General features: G+C 37.2%; 1 protein-coding gene across 2 annotated transcripts in view; it reads left to right on the top strand.

Moving 5' to 3' along the window:
• LOC136693991 (dedicator of cytokinesis protein 2) overlaps positions 1-10,883 on the top strand; it is a 111,239-nt gene extending 100,356 nt beyond the window's left edge. For both annotated transcript variants that reach the window (XM_066667309.1, XM_066667310.1), the window contains 15 exons: positions 467-556; positions 1,418-1,522; positions 1,715-1,856; positions 2,999-3,080; positions 3,187-3,271; positions 3,563-3,649; positions 4,443-4,619; positions 4,710-4,793; positions 4,964-5,101; positions 5,964-6,082; positions 7,528-7,624; positions 8,283-8,384; positions 8,589-8,691; positions 8,890-9,038; positions 9,164-10,883. In XM_066667309.1, the coding sequence (XP_066523406.1) occupies positions 467-556; positions 1,418-1,522; positions 1,715-1,856; positions 2,999-3,080; positions 3,187-3,271; positions 3,563-3,649; positions 4,443-4,619; positions 4,710-4,793; positions 4,964-5,101; positions 5,964-6,082; positions 7,528-7,624; positions 8,283-8,384; positions 8,589-8,691; positions 8,890-9,038; positions 9,164-9,235 (1,632 nt within the window). In that variant the 3' untranslated portion in view covers positions 9,236-10,883. The remainder of the gene's footprint in view (positions 1-466; positions 557-1,417; positions 1,523-1,714; positions 1,857-2,998; positions 3,081-3,186; positions 3,272-3,562; positions 3,650-4,442; positions 4,620-4,709; positions 4,794-4,963; positions 5,102-5,963; positions 6,083-7,527; positions 7,625-8,282; positions 8,385-8,588; positions 8,692-8,889; positions 9,039-9,163) is intronic.
• Positions 10,884-12,872: the final 1,989 nt, after the last annotated feature.

Below are 12,872 nucleotides of genomic sequence, written 5' to 3'. Positions count from 1 at the left end.
TGATTTCTATAGGTTTTGAGAAAAGTGTTCTGTCCTCTGAGTAATACATAAAAACTGTCTGTGGTTATTGAACACACAGTAGAAGTATAATTATGCTTAAAATTCATGAGGCATGAGCCAGTGTGAAAAATCTTCTGTGTCTCTCTTTCATTGCAATATAACTTACAGTTTATGTTCAAATAATATCTGAAAATACATTTAGAATTTCAATTGTAACTGAGTAAAATTTTAGAATCTTTTAAGTTGAGTCAGTATGTTAAACTGTCTTGGTGAATGGATGACAGCCTTAAAAGTAGTATTTTCAGATTTAGTGAAAATTATTTTGGTCCAGTTTTTTTTTATATGAACAATCTGTAAACTTTGCCTGAAACAAGATGAATTTGTTCAAATTTGTTTGAAATGTGTGCTTCTGTTTTGAACTTTTGAAGTGAATTCTGATGTTCCTGTGTGTGTTTGTGTGTACCAGATGTGGGAGGAAGCCATTGCTCTGTGTAAAGAGCTTGCTGAGCAGTATGAGTTGGAAGTCTTTGACTATGAGCTGCTTGGACAGAACCTGGTAAACCCTCAATCACAGATTTTTCCCTCTCTTTTACAAATCCTAAATTTAGAACTATTATTGTCATGTTGTTTCTTGTTGTCAGTATGAAAAAAAAAATTAATAAAACTTTATCCAGTTAAAAAGTAGCATCATTTGTCACTTCAGAAATATTTGCAACTGAATCGCACAAGGCCTCTATTAATGTTATTTTCTTAGTGTTAACATACAAATTCATGAAGCTTACATTCATCCCTGAAAAGCAAAGTCATAGCTTCCTGTCTCTTTTACTAAATGTTAAATGTCAAATTTAATCATACTCTTCCGCAGAGAAAAATAATGACTTACAGAAAATATCCACTCTAATCATGCAAAAATCTTCTTTGAGTGTCCTATTATCTTTTAAGTCAAGGTTATATTTCTGCCAGCTTAACATTCAGGCTGATTGAATTGGAGTATAATTTCACTAATAATTTGCAAATGTGTGTAATAATTAATGGAATTGTTCTCCAGTTAATCAGATGATTCTCTATTATTCTGAATGTTCTGATGCTTTGGAATTGCTGAGGCAGTGTGCTGTATAATTTGGATAATTAATTTCCTCTGGACTAATTTCCTTGGGTCAGATAATTAATGATTTTTTTAATTTTATTTTTTTGCATCTGCAAAATACAGTTCAGATAAAAATATCTAAAATGTTACATGACTACAGCTGCCACTGCTGTAGAGTTTTCCCTTTCCTTCTTTTGCATTCCTTTAATGCATTCTGTCATCTTGCTGGTGTCAGTTCTGTCTCAGCCTTTTTCCTTCCTTTAAAGTTTTTCACTTTGAGAATGTTTGATTTTCCCATGTGTTCTAACTACTGTTTGATCCACTGTTTAGAAACAACAGGCGAAGTTCTATGAGAACATCATGAAGATTCTTCGTCCTAAACCAGATTACTTCGCTGTGGGATACTATGGCTATGGCTTCCCCCAGTTCTTGCGAGTAAGTGTCTTTGTGTGTGTGTGTGTGTGTGTGTGTGTGTACACATGCTAACAGATTTATTTGTGCGTGATTGATTGTTGTGTGTGTAGATACAAATGTACAACTGCAATATTATATCGTTTTGATATTGAAGTGTTACCAAAGGAGGAGTCTTCAACTCGTGACATGTTTTCTATTGTGTTTCATCTACAGAATAAAGTGTTTATTCACCGTGGTAAGGAGTACGAGCGCAGAGAGGATTTCCAGGGCCATTTGATGAGCCAGTTTCCAAGCGCTGTTAGACTCAATACCACAACCATGCCTGGAGATGACATCAAGTATTCCCAACTGCAGTGTATCCTTAACTAAAATTGCCATAAACATGTGGAAAAATACACAGTATTCATTAGCTCATATATATATTAGGAAAAACGAAACACAATTTCTCTAATTTGCCTGTTATATATTGAGAAGCCCCTACAAGCACTGTCCACTGTCATCTACTGAAGGTAAAATAAGAGCAAAGAGGAAATAGGCAAGCTTAATTTAGCCGTATAGCTTTTGTCACAGAGGTGTTTGTGATATTTCAAAAACAGGATAGTCCAAAATACATCCCCTTGTCATTGGAAGGTCTGGAGAAGCTTTGGTGTTTCCTATCAATGTCTTTGTTTCCAATAATAGCAAATAATAACAAACTATAAAAGTAGTTTATCTCGTCAGTTGCTGACAGTGTGTGTAGGATCATGGAAAGCCTGTTATTTTCTGTTAATACAAAGCTACAAAACTGAAGCACCATGTTGAGATGACATTAAAGCAACTCGTTTATAAGAAAGCAACAAGAAAACATTTTAACGTTTAAGTTTTTGAACATTTCTAAAACCAAGCACCTTAACATTTTATCAACCAAGTAATCTATATTTGATAAAGGAACAGGGCATCGCTGGAACCTCACTCTGGTGTTCTGACTTAAATAATCTGGAGATTTTGTCCTTTTTCGTGTAAAGTTAAACAAAAAGCTGTGCAGATGTAATTTACTCGTCAGAAAGTCAGTAACGGTGAGATGTGTCCGTGTATTCGTGTCGTTATAGGGACAGACAAGATGACTTTCTGTTTGTTAAATATATAGTAGAAAACAAAAGGCTGGGTCACAGAAACATTTTCCAAACATAAAAAGAGACTATGGTAAATATTACTTCAGCAACGTTCAATACATTTCTGTTCGAGGCTCCAGTAAAACACTGAGCTGCTCACTGCGGTGGATGGTGGAGCTACAGCCGGCCCAGTAGACCACCAGGCAAAAAAGTATTGTATTAATTATTTGCAGCATGTGTCTGTTAGCTGATGTAATAGAAAAAGCTGGTTTCCAGAGGCCTTGCATTAGCAGCAGTTTGAAAAGAAATCTGCATATTCCCAAACATACATATCTTAAGCTATACACACAAAAAACTCATGAATTTATATGGAACAGTTTTTCATTCTTAGCACACTTATATTTAGACATCCAGTGCTTCACTGTCCAACCTGTTTTGGAGATCCCACCACGTTTAAAGAACAAGCCAGTCCCTGATCAGATTATCAAGTGAGTAATTCACCAATCCTATCTCATTCTGCAGATTATTCAAATCATGTTTTGGTCAACTCTGTTATCTGTTGTTTTGTTCTCTAACATTTTTGTAATCTTTTAGCTTCTACAAATCAAACTATGTTCAGAGATTCCAGTATTCCAGGCCTGTGAGGAAAGGAAAAGTCGATCCAGACAATGAGTTTGCCGTATGTTTGCTATGCACACACACACACACACACACACACACACATACACACAGAGGATGTGTAATATTTCTCTGAGAAAAATACTTTTTCCTTCCATATTTCTTCTGAATGATGAGTTTCTAATGGGTTGAAATGTTATTAAATTATAAAAATGCTTCACACAGCCTATTGCTGCTGTGCACTGAATAGACACAATGTACCTCACCAAAGTGTCATATGCTAGTAAATGTTATCAATTATGGTACTGTATTTGTTATGGACTTTGATTTTTCCTTGTCTTTTTCTCTACAGTCAATGTGGATTGAACGCACCACTTTCTACACAGCATATAAGTTGCCAGGGATTCTGCGCTGGTTTGAGGCTACGAGCATGTCTAATGTGAGTATTAGTCCCTTGTTGTTGTAGTTTAATGCTAGAATCTCTGGTGAATGGGGATGATGTACACACATCACAGCCATCGGCCCCAAGTCCCAATTTTTCACAGGCTCAACACCAAAATATCTGTGTGAATTAGGACACGTTTCATGTAATCGATATGTAAAGGAGATACTGTTAGATGGAACTTGATTTCAACTCCTCTTAAACATCTACCTGCTTAAACATTGTTTCCAAGAGTTTAACAAATGTCTATAAGTGGTCCTTACATTATTCTGTGCAGTCCAACCTGTGCTTCTTTTATTATGCATCTTTAATTCATTAGGGCTACTGTGTTTAATGTACAACTTCCAAAACAGCATCTTTAAAGGATCTTTTTCATTTAAAGTGATAATATGCTATTATTTGCCATTGTGAATGTACAGTGAAATGTGTCTTCCATGTTTAACCCATCTGTGGCAGTGAACACACACACACACACACACACACACACTAGTGCCCTAGAGGCTGTGAACACACACCCAGACTGGGGAGTGTTTGAGGTTTCAGTACCTTGCTCAAGGGCACTTCAGCCATGGATGTTCCTGTCGGTCCTGGGGATCGAACCGGCAACCTTCCAGTACCAAGCCCGGTCTCTAATCATTAGGCCAAGGCTGCCTCCTTATTTTATCTGTCTAATTAGAGATGGTGTAATCAAAGCACTGATTTTAAAATCCTCACTGTTACATGACAGCTGGTACCTGCATCTCAAGTTTGTAATTGCTACCACATTAAACATCTGTTTTGTTTTTATTAGACGACAGTGAGTCCTCTGGAGAATGCAATAGAGACAATGGGCAACACCAATGAGAAGATCCTTACCATGATTAATCAGTACCAGTGTGATGAGACCCTACCCATAAACCCCCTCTCCATGCTTCTAAATGGCATAGTGGATCCTGCTGTCATGGGTGGCTTTGCTAAGTATGAGAAGGTGTGTATCTGTGTATATGTTTTCCTGTATTTGTGCGCTGCTTGTTTGTTACTGTTTTCTCTCATTTTTACCAATCTTTTTTTTCTGTAGGCGTTCTTCACAGATGAGTACATGCAGGAGCATCCAGAAGACAAAGAAAAGCTGTTTCGCCTCAAAGATCTCATCGCATGGCAGGTTTGCACCAACACACATGCACATGCACACACACACTCATATACACACACATACACACACAGACACACATAAACCCAGCTTTTATTTCAGCTTTTTGTTGCTGAATTGCTGTGACATTTTTTTATTTGCTCTGATGTATCTAAATGGCTATGGCACTTGGACCCCTGTAGATTCCCTTGCTGGGCCGAGGGATCTCTCTCCATGGGAAGAGGGTGACGGATGATCTCAGACCTTTCCATGAACGTATGGAGGAGTGCTTTAAACAACTGAAAAAGAAAGTGGAGAAAGAGTATGGAATCAGAGAACTGGTAAGAGAAAATAGACATGCTCCAAAATTACTTGCCGCCATCTTGAAAGCCACCATATTGGATCAATGGCAAGTTTCTGGGAAGGTGGTTGTGTAGCGTATCAAAGAAGACCACAATTTACTCAGAAAATATCTTGTGGTTCAAAAGTTAGCAACAATATTTGTTGTTTATTACAGGTAACTGAAGATGGAATTGACGAAAGAAGAGAGGATTGAGGTGAATCTGATGTATGAGAGAATGCAGCTGCTGTATCATAGCTACAGACTTCAACAACCGAAACCCACACAGACCACTAGTTTCACACAGTACTTTTGCATCCCTCATAGCCAAATTCAGAGAAACCAGGACTGTGGACGACAAGCCATTTAGTAGTCGTCTGAAGACCACTACAGACGAACCAACTTCAACAATGGTTTTGCCAGCCTTTGTGAAAAGTCTTGCAGCAGAATGTGGTTGATAGATGTGTCACGTTCTGCACCTGTGTGTTAGACCAACATCAATGGGATTCCACATTTGCACAGGGCATTCTGTTCAGTGATGATGCCTATTTTTATGTCCGTGGTGAGGTCACCCACCAGAATGTGAAGTACTGGAGTGACGAAAACCCTCAGTGGACATCAGAAACACCTCAATCCTCTCTTCTTTCGTCAATTCCATCTCAATTCCAGTTTCTTGTAACAAACAACAGAAGTTTTGAAATTTCTTTGTTAATACCTTTTGAACCCAAATCGATTTCTGAGATAATTCTGGTCAGGAGCATTTTCCCATTGGAAAAACTTGCCCTTTCAAGATATATCTGTGTGTGTTTGTGTGTATATTCCTCTTATATTAATTTACCTTTTCTCTCATTCCTCGACTGTAGCCGGACATGGATGAGAGAAGGTCTACTCGCCCACGCTCAATGCTTCGCTCAGTCCGTCAGTCCATCTGCTCTTTAGCTGGATCAGAATGTACAACCCCCACTAAGTCACATCCAGACAGGTAACCTGACCTCTAAACGCCTCACGTACAAATACACACCTGATTCTACTGTTCTTAAATGAATCAATAAGTTCTATTGCTGTAACTGTCATGCTAACTGTTCACTGCTTTGCCCTCAAAGTAAAAAAAAAAAAAACAGACCGCTAAACCCCCAGGGTAGACATGTTGAAAGATATGCTTACACTGCAGAAATGTAATGACATGGAATATGCCAAAATGTCACTTGAAATAAAAAGGCAGCATTTCACAGAAGCAATTCACAATTTAATGACTAGAAGGATGATGATAATACTATGTAGCATGTCTTACCAATGCGTAACACTTCTGCCCTCCATCCAGCAGAAGCAGGGTTTGATTCCCCACTCAGGGTAGAACCAGAAAGTTGACCAAGGTTACTAATGCTACATTAGCTTACCTCTGTAACATTATGTCAGTCAGATGTTATACATTTTCACTACAGTTTTTTTTTTTAGAATCCTACTGTTGGATGAACAAAAAACAAAAAAGTCGCTTAAATGGACAAACCTTAGTAAGGATAGCTACAGAAGCAGATGTTGTGACAAATTAAAATGATAGTTTGAGTTATTTCAATAGTTTTTACAGTCCACATGTCATGCTGAAAATCCACTGAATAAATCTGAGCATTGGTTAGCTTCATATGTCAGAGATAAAAGTAATCTCGCCTTGAAATGTTGAGTTTATCTGAGTTTGAACTAGACAGCCGGAACCAAAAAATGATGAGAAGAAGAAAGAACATGAGGATTGATTAATCATTAATCTGACAAGAATGGCTGAATTAATGTCTATTGGATATCATAGAACATTCTACATGATGTTCTGTCAGTTCATTTACTGGCTGATCAAAACCAGATAGATTTTTAAGTGTAAATTAATCACAGTCTGGGAAGCATTGAGCTGTTGAAACTGACTTGTCCCTGACATGCACTTATTTGTGTTGTATTCGCTGAGATCCAGATCATTGTGTTTAGTCTGGGTTTACTGCCAAAGCCTGGGCTGCTGCTGTAGTGATTGCAGGCTAAGCAGGACTGTGTGTTCAGCTGAAGTTTTATCTCTGACTCATGCAGGGTGAGGCCAAGAGTTGCAGATTGTTTTGAGGCTGTTGCCAGTGGGGCAATATAGATATTGAATGTGGTGGCCATAAACAACTTACGTCACAGTCCACATCCCAAATTAATATGACATTTAATGTATTTTATTAGGTATTTTAGCGAGTATTTTCTATATTTTATTGTTACATTCTGAATGAGCTTTGTTTGCTGCTTAGGTTCCTTAGTGGACTGGAGAGTGGAAATCGAATAATGATCACAAATGACATATAATAAGCAAGAGGTTTAAAATGAGGCTTTAATGCTGCACTTAATTTTCAATTTCTACATTATGTACATTATCTCTGTCTGTCTCTTTCTCTCTCTTTCTCTCTCTAGTTTGTCTCTGGACATGGCTGCGCCTCTGACCCCCACTTCTCTGACCCGATCCAGTGGTAGTATCAGTGTGATGGATGATAGTGGAAATGAGGTAGAGGTGAGAATCTAGGAGCATAATCTTAGCTAGATCCTAAACTTAACAATTGACTGCATAATTGTCATACTAAATGTGCATTATGCTCCTGAAGGTTGTAGCTATTCCCTGCCCTGGATGCTTCTTGCATTTCATCTGTTTTGTCAGCATTGTTTAGGTCCTGCATGTATGTTTATCAGGTAGATATATTGATTAATTAGATCTGGATCACATACACTCCTCCTGCTTATCTCAGCTTCATCTCTCCAAACACTGCTATTCCACTGTTGCACAGCCCAGTGCAGGAGAGATACCCTTCTAACCCACACTTAGTACTGGGCATGGTGATTTTAAGCTCATGTGCAGCTGCTCCTGAGCATCTCATTTACTATCATGCTTTTTTTTACAGAGGTTGTTGCGCATGTCCACAATTGAACATTCTTATCCATAATGTTCTTATCCACAATTAAAGTGCCAACAGTAACACCAAGTAATAATTACAGTTAGAAGCAAGTCATGTGATGTGGCACAGAAAATATTTAGGGATCCATAACATTAATTTTAAACCTAATCTCATATATAAAATGCATTTTCGCTGACATTTATGTATACACTTTAATGGGGCCAGTGTGTAAAAGAACGTCAGGCATTGTACAATTCTCTTCTTATCTCACTCTCCTAGGTGAAACTTAGGAAGTCAAAAAGGAGGAAGAAACAGGGAAGGAGCAGCATGATCTTTATCAGTGAAGAAAAAGAAAGGACCAGCACCCTGGATAGCAAACGAGTGAGACAAATTTAGTGTTCACAAAAAATCATGGCATTTTAATTTGGTGTGGTTAATGTTAATGGAATCTGTTTCATATACAAATAGTCTATATTCACCATGACTGAATGAGAAGCTGAAAGCAGTAGCATCATTGCTGCAGTAACTAAAAGGGAACAATTACTGAGAAATTGAGTGTGTGTTTCATTCTTTATTGTCCCCTAGCTGTCTAAAAAACAGGAATTTCGCAGTGACACAAACCTCTCAGAGCCCAGTTTGGAAAGCAGCTTGACCAACAGCAACTCCAGATCACTGCCTACTATTCCGGGTATACACAAACACACACACACACACACACTTTAGAACCCAAAAATTAATTAATTTGTGATAAGTGTTGTTTTGTGTCGTGTGAATTAGGATTAATTTGAAGATCCCTCTGCATTGATAGATATGCTTCAGAAATCACATCTCTAAATAGCCATAGAGTTTCTGTTAAGATTTGACCATCCCGTGTTATTTTTCCTAGGTCTGTCCCTGGCTGTAGCCAACGGAAGTGATGAGATAGATTCAGGCCGGATCAGACGAGACAGTAAAAGCATGTCTGTGTGTCTGCCATCTGATCGCACCAGTGATCGCCGCTCAAAGGGGGTCATTAACCTGTTGTTTAAAACCCGTGTAAGTTAAACACACACTCATTACATCCCATACTGTCCCTAACTCCATTATAGTAACAGAAACTTTTGTACCCCAAATAATTTCAGCTAATTTAGTCTACATTGTGTGTGCATGTGTTTTCACAGCTGAGCTCGAAGCCTGAGGAAGGAAAAGCAGCTGCTGACCCAGCTAGCGAGAAAACATCTACTCATTTTTAACTCGTTTAACTCCTCATGCGGATGTGTTCTCATCACCCAAAAAAGAGGAAATAAGTGAAAATATTTTTTTTTATTTGTATAATCAGGTTGAAGCAAATACCACTTATTTGATGCTTTTAAGACCTAGTGATATTAGCCTAAATGTATGTACATAATATGATGGGGCCTTATTTTTTATGGTAATTTTAATGTTATGAGATTTTTAATACTTGTGAGAAACTGCTGAAACTGTTGAAATCAGCTCATAAGTTGCCTGAATCTAACGTTTCTTATATGGATGATTGAAAAAAAAACAAAAAAAAAAAACAGCATGGACATATCAGTATTAGGATCTCTACATGTAAAACTGATTTAAAATGTAGGCAAATAACTTTTTTGGTTGTTTTGTCAATTAAAAGCCATTCATAATGCAGGAATGAGGTCATTCATTAATTAGTAGTTTTATTCTACATAGTCTGTTATTAATGGCAGTGAAACCAAGAGAAGCGTATTTTGGCTCCTGATGCAAAGTAGAAAACGCCGCTCTGCTCTTTTCCAAAAATTAATGTTTAGATTCCTGCATTTTTTTCCTCCCTGAAAAAAAAAAAAAAAACAGGACCTGCAAGAACTAAGTTAAACACTCAGACAGTTTAAAGGAAATTGCTTGCTTGGTGCCATTCTCATTTGTCAGATATTCAGTTGATAATTGATTAACTAGTATAATATAATAAATATACTATATAATATACTAGTCAGTATAATAAAAGGTTTGTGCTAAAACCTCAGTCCTCTTGATGTTGACAATGGTGATGATACTTGGCTGTAGAAAATAGCAGGAACTAACAAGCGAGCATGCTAATGTTGGCCAGCAAACAGGCCTGTTTGATTTTTTTTTTTTTTCACATTTTTTGCCTGTACATAGTACTCATTTATTTGATGTTTCAGTGTTTCTGTGTTGTTTGCAAATGCTTCACCAGTAAATGGAGGTGTAATTACTAGTTGGAATTTAATGATAAACTGATTGTCAGTTCTTATAGCTAATCATTCATTCATTATGTGGACTTGAATAGCATCTTTAAAAGGGAGTTTCATTTGATTTAATCAGATGTTGTTGATTTCATCAGTAATAAATGGTCTTTTATTATCCATGGGTAACTTACAGGAATATGCTAATTGATTGGTCTTAAATTTGTGAATTTAATCAGCTCTTTTACAGCCTCAAAAACTGCTACATGATATATTTTAAATTAATTACGAAACATACAAATAGGTTGATTCGTTTGTTACTATTTAAACTGTTGATAGAATACCTCCATGTAATGCTGTGAAATGCTGTTACAAATGTACTACGAATTTTTTTCTCCCTAATTTATTCAGTGCCTAGGGTGCATACGTCTAGCAGATGCTTCCTCTGAGACACACGAAGTCAGTCTCTGCTTCTTTTAGAACTGCAATAAATACAACACCACTGGACAGCTCAACAAGCCTGGAGGAGAATGTTAACTGCCTAGATCTGCTACATTAACTACCCTCCTTGTGGCAAATTGTGCTCTCTTGGACTCTCAGCCTTGAATGGCTGAGGTATATTTATTCTCATATAATAAAGTTTTAAAGCTTTCTAATAATGTTACAGTATAGTATTCCACCCTCCCCTAAATAAAGTATGTAATTAAACTCCTTTTTACGTTACATTTCATTATTTACTCATAGAAAAATGCTGAAAGTTTATAGTGGAAGTTCAAACTTAGCAATGCAGGGTGTAAACCTAATGCATGTACAACTAATTATGTATGTAATTCCTGTAATGCATAGGATATAATTATATAGCTATGCAGTGTAAATACAAAGTATAGGAAATCTGCTATAATAACTGGAATTTTAAGCAATCACACTGAAAAGAGCATCACTTCTGTAGAGTAGAGCTATGAATAACACACTTATGGAAACCTTGTCCTAATTTACATTATCATCACCCACCAGCTGTGAGCCTTCCATCAGAATCCACTTAAGCAGGAACTGCAGTAAGAAGGAGAAGGTGAAGATATTTGATAAGTGTTCACTAATCTAAACTTACAGGATGTGAACTGGATGAGATGATAAATGTCAGGTCAATGTGTTTGTTAATTGAGTTCACAAGAAAGTGCAGATTCAGGTTTCAGCCTAAACACTTCAATTAAAAACTGCTTGATACTGGGTTTCCATTGCACACTAATGTATTTATTTAAATAGCTGATTTTAGGTCAATCCTCACACATATAGTCCCTCATGAACTGAGCGGTCCCTGCAGGGGGCTCAGATGTTTTGAGATGAATAAAAGAGCTCAGTTTGAATAGATAATTGAATAACAGTTCATTACTAGGCCTAATCAGGAAGTTTATGGGAAACTCCCCATGTAGGCCTAGGGAATGTCCAAATTTACATACACTTAGTAATACAACAAAAATTATAAATGTGTTAGCTGTATATAGTGTGTTTGGTAAAGAAGTATGGGTTTTTGGATACAGCCCAGACACAAAGTTTCTGTAGAGCAGAAACTTAGATAATAACAGAAGTTCAAGGCAGGGCTTTCAAATGGGAATTTAAACTAAGATTGTATATATCAGCCAAAATCAAGACCACTGACCTTTCAAGCAGTGGATTATAATGGGCAGCAAGTGAATAGTTAGATCTTGAAGTTGATGTGTTGGGAGCAGGAGAATGGAAACCGCAGGTATCTGAGGAATTCTGACAAGGGCTAAATCGTGGTGGTGTCAGACTGCAGGACATAAATCCTCTTTCATGTGTTTGTGTGTGTGTGTAGGATTCACAAGGGCACTTTGGACCCTGAGGAAGGGAACGCAGTTAATGCCTGACACGGGTTTTGGAGTTTTTCAGCTTCCCACTGTCAGAAACCTTGCCAGATATTTGACATTTTGAGTGCATATTAAGTTAATGTTTCAGATAAAACACTCAACAACTCAGCTTTCTCCAGTGTTCTAAGTAATGAAGCACAGAGGTCAGTGTCACCACCCACAAAGCCTTCAACGAATTACTCTCAGCAACTCCACCATATCTGACCTCTGGGGGACCCAGAGTTTGGCTTTTTAGGACAGTCTGGAGTTTTGTTAAAGCTTGTGAATTAATCCTCTGATTTCCTCCTTTTGAATATATGTTCTAACTTCAGAGAGATGTTTAAGCAAATTACAACAATTAAATTATATTCTAGAGCTTATATTATCATGTAATTGAAATGACAGTTTGAACTTGATGGTTGTTAAGTATATACTGATGGAATGTTGTGCTGTTGTTGTGCATGAGATATGTGTGCTGTGGTACCCCCTGGGGTTTTAATGGCCTTCACTATACCTTTGTTAGTGCGTAATAAAGGACACTCTTAAATAATATCTGTGTCTCCTATTGATGCTCTACCGTATATTAAATACGATGTAACATGCTCATGTTCTTCTGAAATGAATGCTTTTAAATTCATTTATTGCTAAGAATATAAAATGTATGATAAAGAAATTAATAAAATGCAAATTAAGCATCGAAGTGCAGTAATTCAGAAAATGCAGTGAGTGAGTACAGGCAGCTGTAGAATATCGTACAAATGAACAGGTGATGATAACCAGGTGATTAGAGCCAGAATAATCAGATACATAGAATAGGAACAGTTTTT

This window comes from Hoplias malabaricus, chromosome 4, assembly GCF_029633855.1.
Source record: "Hoplias malabaricus isolate fHopMal1 chromosome 4, fHopMal1.hap1, whole genome shotgun sequence".
In the NCBI taxonomy this organism is placed as follows: domain Eukaryota; kingdom Metazoa; phylum Chordata; class Actinopteri; order Characiformes; family Erythrinidae; genus Hoplias; species Hoplias malabaricus.
This window is presented reverse-complemented; position numbering and strand designations above follow the sequence as displayed.